General features: G+C 35.5%; 2 protein-coding genes across 4 annotated transcripts in view; one reads left to right on the top strand and one right to left on the bottom strand.

Annotated features, from left to right (window-relative positions):
• LOC136850800 (uncharacterized) overlaps nt 1-13,325 on the bottom strand; it is a 185,239-nt gene that overhangs the window by 169,634 nt on the left and 2,280 nt on the right. For 2 of the 3 annotated variants that reach the window (XM_067124812.1, XM_067124814.1), the window contains exons 1-2: nt 8,176-8,659; nt 252-393 (exon numbers count right to left, since the gene is read on the bottom strand). The gene's annotated coding sequence lies outside the window, so the exon portion shown is untranslated. Of the gene's footprint in view, nt 1-251; nt 394-8,175; nt 8,660-13,325 lie in introns of those variants that run through there. The other variant, XM_067124813.1, reaches the window with a different exon arrangement.
• LOC136850480 (uncharacterized) lies at nt 510-1,621 on the top strand. The gene is made up of 2 exons (XM_067124053.1): nt 510-582; nt 1,128-1,621. Exons 1-2 carry the CDS (start codon nt 510-512, stop codon nt 1,619-1,621), a joined length of 567 nt encoding a protein of 188 aa, XP_066980154.1.

Below are 13,325 nucleotides of genomic sequence, written 5' to 3'. Positions count from 1 at the left end.
AAAAATAAAAATAAAAATAAAACTTAAAAAAGTCTTTCCCAAACAAATCACAGAAAAATAAAAAAAAAATAAAAAGTGTGCAATACCTCTTCCAAAAACAAATCACAGAAAAAATAAAAAATAAAAAACTTTAAAAAGTCTTCCCCAAACAAATCACAGAAAAAAATAAATAAAAAATAAAAAGTGTGCAATATCTCTTCCCCAAACAAATCACAGAAAAAAAAAAAATAAAATAAAAAACAGTGCAATACCTCTTCCTCAAGCGGCCAATCGCCTGCCTCCTTCAAACCAGCTGATTAACAACAACAATCTTCGTCGTCAGACATCTGTCAGTTACAGAGAGGCCGTTCAACTGGAAGTGAGTAGGTCGGGTTTCCAGGACTTCTGGAACCGCTGGAAAGTAAAAAATAAATAAATTCCAGTTAGTTAACAATATGAGACGGATGGGATGGGATGGGAAGGTAAAAGAAAAAAAAAATAAATTCCAGTTAGAGAACAATATGAAACGGATGGGATGGGAAACAAGATTAATTGTGTTTAATGTGAAAGGGGGAATGGACAAAGAGTTGCAATCAATTTGTGGTAAGTAGCAATGGTTTGTATTGATAAATTATTGACAATAACAACAATAATTTGCAACAAGAGTAATTTACATGCAACTGCCGTATGGCATTTTGAGTGCAGAATAAGAATGAAGCCAAACAATGGTTTGTAATAAATTATTGACAAATAACAACGATAATTTGCAAAATGAATAATTAACAAGGAGTTCCTGGATGAGATTTTGGGTACAGAATAAAAATTGGATAAAACAATAGTTTCTACTGATAAATTATTGACATAATAATTTGCAACATGAATAATTTGCAAGCAATTCCTGTATGACATTTTGAGTAATGATTGACATAATAAAAATGAGTAAAAATTATTTTGAGTAATGATTAACATAATAAAAAATAGTAAAAATCGAGGTTGAAAATAAATAATTAAGATCTTTGTAACCTGAATATCTACTATTTCTTTTTATTCAATTTTTTATTCAAACTTCCGGTATTTCACAAATCCTATATTGTAACTTGACACATTTCAGTTATCAAGATGTTTAACTGTATAGTGGAACTGCATAGTTAGCTTAAATATTACTACAACTACTACTACTACTACTACTACTACTACTACTACTACTACTACTACAACTACGACTACCACTACCACAACTATTACTACTTCTACTACAACTAGTATTACTACTACTATTACTACTTTTACTACAGCTAATACTACTACTTCTACTACTAATACTACTACAACTACTACTATTACTACATTTACTACAACTACAGCTACTACTACTACTAACACTTTTACTACTACTACTTTAACGACTACCAATACTACTACAACTACTACTACTTCCACTACAACAACTGCTACTACTACTACTACTTTTACTACCACTATTACTACTGCTACTTCTTCCACTACAACAATTACTAGTACTATTAGTACAATTACTACAACTACTACTTTTACTACAACTACTACTACTTCTACTACAACTATGACTACTGCTACTACTTATACTACCTCCAAAAAAGGGGGTCAAAATTGGCCAAAATAGAACCCCCCATAAGCACCCAACCGCGCCCCCACACGGGAGATGCCATAAGCTACTACAACACGGCAACATCAAAAGAAGGGGGCGGGGGTTCCAAATCCCTTCTAAGCTCCCCCGCAGATGGAATCGGATACTTCCTATAGCGGGATCTGATGCCCTTGTCTCGACTCTCCTTTAACTGTCATAAATCTGGGAAAACCGCCCCCCCACCCCTACCCCACCCAAAAGGAGTGTCTGGTTTAAGCTTGGCCTCCAAAGGTTTAAGGGGTTTATAGACTTCCTTTTGTTTACAAGGTAGATGACGTGGGGCCAAATGATTTCTGAATTTTTTTTTTTTTTTTTTAATTTTAGTAATTTTTTAATTTTTTTTTTTTAAATTTCGGAGATCCAAATTTGATTTTTTTTATTTTAGTAATTTTTGAATTTTTATTATTTAAATTTCGGAGATCCAAATTATTTCTGATTTTTTTATTTTAGTAATTTTTGAATTTTTATTTTTTAAATTTCGAGATCCAAATTTCTGATTTTTTTTTTTTATTTTAGTAATTTTTCAATTTTTATTTTTTAAATTTCGGAGATCCAAACGATTTCTGAATTTTTTTTAGTAATTTTTTTATTTTTTTTTTTAATTTTTCGAAGATCCAAATGATTTCTGAATTTTTTTTATTTTAGTAATTTTTCTATTTTTATTTTTAAAATCTCGAAGATCCAAATGATTTCTGATTTTATTTTATAAATTTTAGTAATTTTTTAATTTTCATTTTTAAAATTTCGAAGATGCAAATGATTCCTGATTTTTTTTTATTTTAGTAATTTTTGAATTTTTATTTCTAAAATTTTGAAGACCCAAATGATTTCTGATTCTTTTTTTACAAATCTTCGGAATTTTTGAATTTTTATTTTTAAAATTTCGAAGAGCCAAATAATTTCTGAAGTTTTTTTATAAATTTTAGTAATTTTTAAATTTTTATTTTTAAAATTTCGAAGATCTAAATGATTTCTGATTTTTAAAGCAGTTTTTATCATTTTTTAATTATTCTTATTAAGTTTTTTCACGAATTAAAGTATCATAAGAAGGATCAATGACAGAAGCATAGTTAAACTATGACATGTTTAAATATTTTATATTTAATGTTAAAAGTAGCTACGACTTTGGGCTAAATTTTCGTCAATATCTATACAAAACCTTTTGCGTAATACCTTCTAAAACAGACAAGAAAAAAAAAAACACACACACATATATAAAAAATATAACCTCCCTGTGGAGATAAATTAAGTCAAAATAACCGTAATAACTGATGTTTATGCAGGACTATGAAAATATCAAAATCTCACTTCATGTAAAAAAAAAAAAATAGTTATATTTTCCAAAAACTAAGCAGATTCCAGTACCCCAACATCTTGGTGATGCCGCAACCAAAAGCATATCAGGATAGACAGTACACCAAAATTACTCTATAAAAAAAGACGCTTTCACTCACACAATGTCTCGTATTAAATCGAGGCAAACAGAATGCGCAGTTACCGAAAAACAAAACACCAACTCTACGCGTGAAGAACGAACATTTTCAACGTAACCTTAGAATGATAATGATAAATTAGCACATTACATAAAAAAACACCAGATTCAACGAAACTGATTACGACGCGACAAACACCGGTACAAGTTGTATAAATTATCATAATTATTCAATTGAATTACGACGCGACTGATACAGGTACAGGTTGCAGAAAGCACCATCATCGTCATCATATTCATTAAAAAGGGCCTTAACCAACACGAAATTGCAACGATAGCATCATCAAATTGGCAGGGCAGGTGTAACCTGATATGACCTCCGAACACATTTAACCTGGTATTGCTAACATTAAACTTACAACTCACAACCAGTACAACAAGTGTTACTGGGTGGGACCTGATGCACTTCTCAGTGGCTCAACAAACGAAATGGTTCTGTTAATGGTTTCTTTCTGTTTATAGTCCTTCATTGAAGGGGTGGGTAAAGCTCTCGGCTAGCAGGCTGTTGGCCCAGCGTTCGACTCTTCGACCGGCCAATGAAGAATTAGAGGTGATAGAAATTCATTTCTCGTCATAATGTGGTTCGGATTCCACAATAAGCTGTAAGTCCCGTTGCTTGGTAACCAGTTGGTTCTTAGCCACGTAAAATAAGTCTAATCCTTCGGGCCAGCCCTAGGAGAGCTGTTAATCAGCTCAGTGGTCTGGTTAAACTAAGATATACTTAACTTTCTGCTTATGCAAATGACTATATTTCATTAGTTACAGAATTAGAATATGCGATTTAGGCCAAAGGCCACGCGATGGGACCTATGAGGTCATTCAGCGCTGAAAGGAAAACTGAGAGAAAGGAAATTTAAAAGGTGTCACAGGAGGAAAACCTCGCAGTTGCACCAAGATGCAATTGTCAGGAGAGTGGAAAGTTAGATGGAAGAAAGATGATATGAACGGAGGTACAGTAAAAGGAATGAAAGAGGTTGCAGCTAGGGGTCGAAGGGACGCAGCAAAGAACCTTCAGCAATGCCTACAGTGCACCGCGTGATGTGCACTGACAGCAGTCACTCCGACTCACTCACAGCACTACCCGATCTGTAAAACATATGCCAAAACCAATTACGAAACAACCGGTTCAAGACAGAAAGAGCTGGAACAGACTCGTTAAAAACAGCGACCCCGGCTGTGGATTAAGCTGAGAAGAAACTGCGACTCTGACTAAGGAGTAAACTGATAAGAAGATTCAGATGACTTTTATGTTGAGATGTATGGCTGGAAAAAGATGATTACTCAGTAATTATATTGAGCATATATGTGTGTACATTTACTGTATGTTCACATATGTATACACACACACACACATATATATATATATATATATATATATATATATATATATATATATATATATATATATATATATATATATATATATATATATATATATATAAAGATTATAAAGATTATGTACATATTGAAAAAAGAGAGAGAGAGAGAGAGAGAGAGAGAGAGAGAGAGAGAGCGCCTATAAATTACTAGCCTGTTTAATCACAGAGATGTAACATTAAACGTCTACTTAATCATTAATCAAAATATTAGACACAAAAACAAATATGATTAATATTTATCAAATATGATATTAACCATATTTTCCTCTTCTGAAAGCAATCCAGAGAGAGAGAGAGAGAGAGAGAGAGAGAGAGAGAGAGAGAGAGAGAGAGCATGCGCACGATCATGTGTTAAAAAAGAGAGTACATACAGGTATACCGGCGTTGACGGTGGGCGTATAAAACCAGTATCGTATTACCAGCCAATCACAGTTCCCCAAAGCCCACCAGACCGGATGTGTGAATAACATAACCCCCTCCCCACCTTACCAACGTCCCATTGGTCCTATATCCCTCCCCCACACCCCCACATCTCCCATTTCCCACAACTGACACATTTCAACTCTTGTCTCCCACAGTTGGACCTTCAAAATATATGCCAGACATGAGTAGCTGGGTGATCAAATGATTTTTTTTAACAAATGAGTTAATCCTTTATATATTAACAGAGAGAGAGAGAGAGAGAGAGAGAGAGAGAGAGAGAGAGAGAGAGAGAGAGAGAGAGAGACTCATTTCTCTGTAATCATATTTTGTCATAATGTCAACAAAAAATGTCTTAATTCGCATCATACAGTAGTTGTTCATTCTCTCTCTCTCTCTCTCTCTCTCTCTCTCTCTCTCTCTCTCTCTCTCTCTCTCTCTCTCCGACATACTGGGAGCGGAATAAAAAACAGGAGCAAAATAAATAATTCAAGATACAGCAGGAAACTCAAAGGTCAATTTGTTTAGTGAGAAAGAGAAAGAGTATAGTACTATATTTTAATGGAACAGCTTGGATAATGCACTGGAAATTAACCAAGAAGCAATAAACATTAATGGTAATTAATTTTCAAAAATACTTCTTGGTCTAAATCTAGTGTTTATCACAATCGTCCAAGTCACGCATACATGTTATGGTTTTTTGACAAGATTAAATAAAAAAATTCTCTTTTCTACAGGTACATTTTCAGTCACTCCTCTCAATCTTCTGGTTTGTCCCCCCATTTCCACCTGCTTTCTAACTCCTAGGCATTAGAAGTCTCTTTCGGCCCCGGTTTTCCTTAATCATTTCCAACCCATCTTTTTCACGATGAACTTTTCACATTCGCTTCCACGTAAAATAAAATGAAAATAAAATTCATTAAATAAAATAAAAACAAGAAAAACCATGGGTTAGAGTAAAAGGACTACCATGTCACGCCCCCAATTCCTTCCACTGCTCAGCGGCTCGAGAAGATACAAGCTACACAGTGAAATGACGTGATACAATCTTAACATGTGATCCTTCAGCCAAGACTCACCCAACGAATTCTAGTTTTCAATAATCTGTGCCTATCGAAAATAAATTCAAGTACAACCTCAGGCAGGCTGTAGTATGATATACTACTACTACTACTACTACTACTACTACTACTACTACTACTACTACTACTACTCCTTCTTCTTCTTATTATTATTATATTATTATTATTCAGATGATGGTGGACCCTACTCATATGGAACAACCCCAGCAAAGGGCCATCGACTTGAAATTCAAGCTTCCAAAAATCATGTACTCATTAGGAAGTAAGAGAAGGTAAAGGGAAATACAGAGACGAAATCTCACTTATTAAAAAGAAAAAATAAATTAATAAACTAATATTTAGGTGAACAACACCTATTTTTATTCCGAAAGTACGAGGTCTAGATGTTTCTATTCTACACCAAAGTCACACTTTTGAACTGGGTACATGGTAACGTGCATGTACATCTTAAAAAAATTAAAATTAAGGGGTGGGGGTACGAAACAGGGGCAACAAACGGACCAATCACTAAAATAGCTCAATATTTACGTACCCATTGGCAGAAGAGGGCAAACAGGCTTTCTGTAAAACAGTAACAGTGGGAAGTCGCTTTTGTGGTTTAAAAACGATACCAGGTGACTAATGGCAAGGTGATGGAGCAATTGTTCATTTAAACTTGAAATGAAATGTTTTTATATGTTAAATTAGAAAATATACGTTATGCCAATGATTTATGCAATGGAGTGACCAGTAAGAATTATATGCCAACTTTAAAAAAATTAAGACAAAAATCACAACATAAAACTCACTCTCTCTTGAGAGAGAGAGAGAGAGAGAGAGAGAGAGAGAGAGAGAGAGAGAGAGAGAGAGAGAGAGAGAGAGAGAGAGAGAGAGAGAGAGAGAGAGAGAGAGAGAGAGAGTCCACTTTCTGCCAAAAAGTTATGAAAAATCACCATATGTATCTTTGCATTACTCGAGTTAAAATACACAGATGAATTAGTGAAAACGTAACATTCCCTTTAGATACATTTGCAGCCAACACACAAGACTAATTCCTTCACTATCACCTCTCAGCTGTTTAACTTTGAACACATGTCTATATGGTCTAACTCCATTTGAATGGCGTGTGTGTGCGTGTGTGTGTGTGTGTGTGTGTGTTTAGTTTCCTTTAATTTCTAAATCGTCTCCCATGTACAAAATTAACGTTGGAATATAGTCACTCTACTTTACATACTTATCATGCTCGTTATGCGAAAACTTATGAAACAACCCCAAAAGATGCATCACACTAATAAACATATAAATAAATAAATAAATAAATAAGAAAACATATAAACAAATACATAAAAACGAAAGGCGGTAATTGGCGAGGAGGAAAAATCTTCAACACGTCTCTTCCTGCACTGTTTTGTTCGTCAGTTTAACACCATTCTAATGTCACCAGCTAATTTTTGGGGGTGAGGTTGCTTGCCCAACGCGATTCTCCGGCTGAACGCGACTCACCACAGTCTACTAATGACCGGGTCCATAAATCACAGCTTGGTTCTAAGGAGACATAATTGTATTAAAAGGAATGTGCCCAAACATTACAACCTGGAATCAAATGCATATTGGGGCAAATTTTTTATCTTATAAACAACAGACCAAAGCACACTTGAAAGGAAATCTGTCCAGATACTTGAATCAATTCTCTTTTGAGTTGAAGCAAGAAAATAATCAGAATAATTCCTCAAATAATTCTTTCGACCCAAAACAAGGTAATAAAGAGAATAATTTCTCAAATAATTCTCTTTCGAATCAAAACAAGAAATTAATCAGAACAATTCCTCTAATAATTCTCCTTCGAATCAGAACAAGGAAATAATCAGAATAATCCCTCTAATAATTCTCTTTCGAATCAAAACAAGAAATTAATCAGAATAATCCACCACATAATTCTTTCGAATCAAAACAAGGAAATAAAAAGAATAATTCCTTAAATAATTCTCTTTCGAATCAAAACAAGGAAAGAGAATAATCCCTCAAAATCCCTTTCGAATCAAAACGAGGAAATAATGAGAATAATTCCTCAAAAAATTCTTTAGAATAAAAAAAATAATCAGATGAGTCCTTCACATATCACAGTACTTAATAACAAATTATTTGCAGCTAATCCAACTGACAATTGATTTAACTCACCTCTGGAAACCGTACGCTCTTCTAACGATGGAGATGATTTGGCCACAAGAATATTTCGTGTCATTCCAATTCCACGGATCATGAAACAGACTGATGGATGTTTTTTCAGGCCATGAAGCTAGTAATTATAAACCTTCGTCTAATTCACTAGATATAAACCTAAACGAGGAAGCAGAAAGGACATTGATGAGGTATGAAGTCTCCTCCTCAAGTCCTATGCTTCGCGTTTGCTACAAGCGCCATGAAAGTAGACTAATACACTCGCTAATCTCCCACACGGGGGGTCAAACATTAAAATGAAAGCCTGTTCTCGAGTTTGAAAGTAGTGAGTGCCAGGGGAGTGTCAAGTTAGTGCCAAGGGAGTGCCAAAGAGTTACGAAAAATAACTTCCGACTTGTGTTCAAGTAAGGATGGACACACACTGGGTGAGGTTGGGAAAGGGGAAGGTTTAACCCTCGACCTGCCTAACCTGATGCCCGAGTCCTGGGGAGGAGGAGGAGTTGGGAAGGCAGGCGTCATCGGGGATAGTGCCATGGGATATGGGTGGTGGACGACGGGCATTTGAAAGGGGGTAGGTAGGGGAGGGGTCAGAAAGATGGAGGAGGAGGAGGGAATATGAAGAGGGAGGGGAGGGGTAGGAAGAGAGAGAGGGGGAGGGTTATGGGTATGGTGTCGTCATCAGGAAAGAGGGTATCGTTGCTAGAGGAAAAGTATGTGAATGGGAACTTTGGGGGAGGGGTGGGGGAGAGAGGACGGGATATCATATTGAGAGAGAGAGAGAGAGAGAGAGAGAGAGAGAGAGAGAGAGAGAGAGAGAGAGAGAGAGAGAGAGAGAGAGAGAAACTGACAAAATAAGGCCACTGCCTTCTAGGAAAAATCAACAACTTGACACCCCATAGTAATATGTTTACTGACACTAATATAGCACAGAGAGAGAGAGAGAGAGAGAGAGAGAGAGAGAGAGAGAGAGAGAGAGAGAGAGAGAGAGAGAGAGAAATTGCCACATAAAAAAAGGCTACTATCTTCTGGGTGAAATCAACACCCTGACAGCCAACAGCAATATTTATATTGACACCAATATATCGCCCTTGATCTTCGTATTTAAGTGGACAAAAATATCTTTCAAATATCTCTAATATATCAATGTAAAATTAAAAACTCTATTTTTGGAAAAGATACCAAATAACAAAAAATATACAACACATCTCTAAAATAATAAGGATTAATATTAGGAAAAACACCAATAATAATTAAACAACAAACAAGAAGAAGAAATATAAAGACGAAACATATTAATTATAAGATGGCAATTATATTACACCTGATAAAAAAAATTATAAACAATGAATGAGAATGGTATTTAGGTGTATGAATCAATGACGAAAATTTTACGGTCAAAAGAACAAAATTATTTTATACATGAAAAAAGGTGAGAGTTTAGCTCTATATATCTATAAATACCAAGTTAAACTTATTTCCCGTTCAGCATAAAAAAATATATATAAAGCCGTCCCAGAAATATATAAGAAACTGATCATGAGGGATTAACACAGGAACGCAAATCCAATTGCGAATATTGACAGCAAAATATTAATATATCAACTGAGGTTACATCAACAACAAATGAAACAGAATATCTTATTTACATCTCAGCATAAACGTCACGTCACACGCCCCCTCCAAAAACATCACCGCTAAAACGAAATGTCAAAATAAGCAAAACTCTCGCGTCATGAAATTCGATAAAAAATAAACAAAATTCTCCGCCGGAGTTATCTATCGGTGGACACGATCGAATACTAGGATCGAATTTCCGAATACCTGAACTAGATCCGCAAGGTTACAAAAAAAAAAAAAACTGCATACTGATTTGTGTGACCTGCTCTTGGCGATACTTCCCTGGTGTTACGAGAGAGAGAGAGAGAGAGAGAGAGAGAGAGAGAGAGAGAGAGAGAGAGAGAGAGAGAGAGAGAGAGAGAGGACTCCTTGGTGTGATTTGCTAAGAATGAGTCTCGAAGAGGTGTAAGAAGATTATGAGAGAGAGAGAGAGAGAGAGATATTTGGGCGTTATGAATGAGAGATAGAGAAGGAATGAGGTGAATCCTGATGGAGAGAGAGAGAGAGAGAGAGAGAGAGAGAGAGAGAGAGAGAGAGAGAGAGAGAGAGAGAGAGAGAGAGAGAGAGAGATTTGGGTGTTATGAATGAGAGATAGAGAAAAATCCTGATGTGAGAGAGAGAGAGAGAGAGAGAGAGAGAGAGATGATGAGAAAGAAAAAGAGAGAGAGAGAGAGAGAGAGAAGAATATGCTACTACAAATTCAAAATAAAATTACTTGGAAAAAATTGCTTTATTAACCAGTCAGACACCGTAAGATAGATTACACAACTGATAAAAAATCATTGCTTTTTTTTTTTTTTTTTGCTTGAAACTCAAATGGCTCAAACCTTCAATGGTTTCCTTACTATCAGCTGACATAGACGGTGTTAGTTTGAAATGCAATGGACCTCGTTTTGGACAACACTGGTGGTCTGTAGGAACCCACAGATATCATTATTCATCTAATTATCTCATTTTTTTTTTTTTTTCTTTATTGTGGTTGTTTGAGTTGTAAATATATCTGCTTCAAATGGCTGATATGTCTCGAAATTTAAGTGTGTAATACATTATATGGTTGTTTCTGACCTGATCTGACCTGACCTGCCCCCAAATAACCCCATCTCCCTACCTTCCTTACGGCACCAGTTCAGATTGTTCACTGGAAAATTCGTAATTCTGATCATACCAAACCTCACTTTTGGTAATTGACCTGACCTGACCTGACCATTCTACTTCCTCCCACCTCTTCCCTGGTTCCCCCAACCGCAGCTTTTGTGAAGGGTTGAGAGCTTGAAGTCAAAAACTGGAAAAGCTTACTAACCAAAGAATCATTTTTTTAACACGTGACCTAGCCTAACCTAACTTAACCCAGCCTAACCTCTTAAAAGGCATTAAATAATTAGAAAATAATTATAAAAATGCACGTAAAATCCCATGAAAGAATATAACATGTTAACACACATAAAATGAATAAACATGAAACAAACATTAACATACAGAAATCAACATCTATCTGGAAGGAAACAAACATAAAAAAACAAAAAAGAATAAAGAAGGAACAAGGAACTAGCACTACGGCAACCGCGCGTCGCAACCCTGGGGATTGCCTTTCATTGCCGAGAGTTACGTTTCCGAATCACATATATTCGAAGAGGAGGACCGAATTACATGCAGCTATGAGACCAGGGTCAGTGGCATGAATATTTATCGATTGCTGGGACCCGCAGATTATTTCTCTGGCCAAATGCAATGGCGGTGTGACATCACCCACACACAGCCCTCCTCTTTTGAGAAGTCCAAGGAGGAAACAGAAAACGGGAGAAGGGTGAGACTGGCAGAAAATGGGGAGAGGCTGAGACTGACAGAAAACAGGGGAAGGGTGAGATTGACAGAAAACGGGGAGAGGCTGAGATTGACAGAAAACAGGGGAGGTTGAGACTTACAGAAAACGGGGGAAGGGTGATACTGACAGAAAACGGGGGAGAGGTTGAGACTGACAGAAAACGGGGGAGAGGTTGAAATAGACAGAAATCGAGGGAGAGGTTAAGATTGACAGAAAGTGGGGGAGAGGTTGAGATTGGCAGAAATCGAGGGAGAGGTTAAGATTAACAGAAAGTGGGGGAGAGGTTGAGATTGGCAGAAAACGGGAGGTTGGTCGAGTCTGTGGCTTTGTGAAATTACAATGCAATACTATCCTACGGCAATTTACATTGCATTTTAGTAATCTATTTAAACTTTTATTTATCTATTTATTCATTCATCTCTCTTCTTTTCCAATGACTGATTTCTTCTTTCTGTATTTCCTGTTACCTTCTGCAACTTATTTCAACAGAACGCCAAATTCTTTAGAATATTGAATTTCAAGTCAATGACCCCTGTAGGGTACTTCATGAATAGTTTGTCTTCTGAATACTAATAATAATAATAATAATAATAATAATAATAATAATAATAATAATAATAATAATAATAATATACTGGCATTTCAGATCCATCATAGAAAAAAATTATAAAAAAATAAAAAATAATTCTGAAGAAGTCACCAGGATATGCAACCAAAAGATAAGTATACAGGAATAAAAAAAATTTAAAAGAAAATAAAAAGGCGAGGGTAAATACACAACTGTACACAGGCTCTTGCCTCCAGGCCAGACGATAATACACCCAGTTGCTACACGACCATTTAGAAGAGAGGCCACGAGTTCCTGGCTCTACAGACCACTACAGTATAAATCATGTGAAGATAAAGAAGTTGGACAGCTAATTAAGAACGAACCAAAGGAAGAAGGGATCTAATAGGATTAGATAAGCGGACAGACTGGCCACGTGACGAAGGAACAAAGAGGATTTAATCCTATTACGAGACAAAAGCAGTACACCAAGGGTGACGAGACCAAACTGGTGGCTGTACTGAATATAAGGGAGAATCATTCATTACAATCTGGTGTTTCATTTTCTCCGAATGCGCAGTATAGAGAAATGAGAAATATACTATATTTCTATCAATTTTTCTTTTAAACTCGAAGGCTCCCCTTTGCACAAAATATAGATCAAGACAAAACCATTAAGATCTGACGAGTTAAGAAAGGAATTAAGATTTTTCGTAGTTAAAAAAAGGAATAACGTCGTGGTAACTGAAAAATGTTTATATTATTTATATATATATATATATATATATATATATATATATATATATATATATATATATATATATATATATATATATATATATATATATATATGACAGATAATAGATGGATAGATTGATAGACATAGGCATATAGATATATATATAAATATACAAACACATATATACATATATATATTGAAAGGTGCAGCAAGAGTATAATAGCTCGACGTGTTTATAGTGAGCCTTCTTTGCAGACATATAAAGCGACGAGTATTGTGGTAATCTTTAGCACAGGGAGTACATTACCTCCCATTCAGCAGTTTTCAGTGTGAATGTTTTCGTTTTTTCTTTAAATCTTCAGCTGAAAACCCTTACGGACATTGTCAACAGACTATAATAAACCCAAGAAGGTTCCAAAGGGAAA

This window comes from Macrobrachium rosenbergii, chromosome 22 (assembly GCF_040412425.1).
Source record: "Macrobrachium rosenbergii isolate ZJJX-2024 chromosome 22, ASM4041242v1, whole genome shotgun sequence".
Taxonomy (NCBI): domain Eukaryota; kingdom Metazoa; phylum Arthropoda; class Malacostraca; order Decapoda; family Palaemonidae; genus Macrobrachium; species Macrobrachium rosenbergii.
The sequence above is the reverse complement of the archived record's forward strand: the minus strand, read 5'-3'. Positions and strand labels throughout refer to the sequence as shown.

Excerpts from the sequence above, each read along its gene's own strand:
- LOC136850480 (XM_067124053.1), top strand. The coding sequence starts at position 510 with ATGGGATGGGAAACAAGATTAATTGTGTTTAATGTGAAAGGGGGAATG. Across the intron at positions 583-1,127 it reads AGAGTTGCAATCAATTTGTG|TTAGCTTAAATATTACTACA; the intron begins GTAAGTAGCAAT and ends GGAACTGCATAG.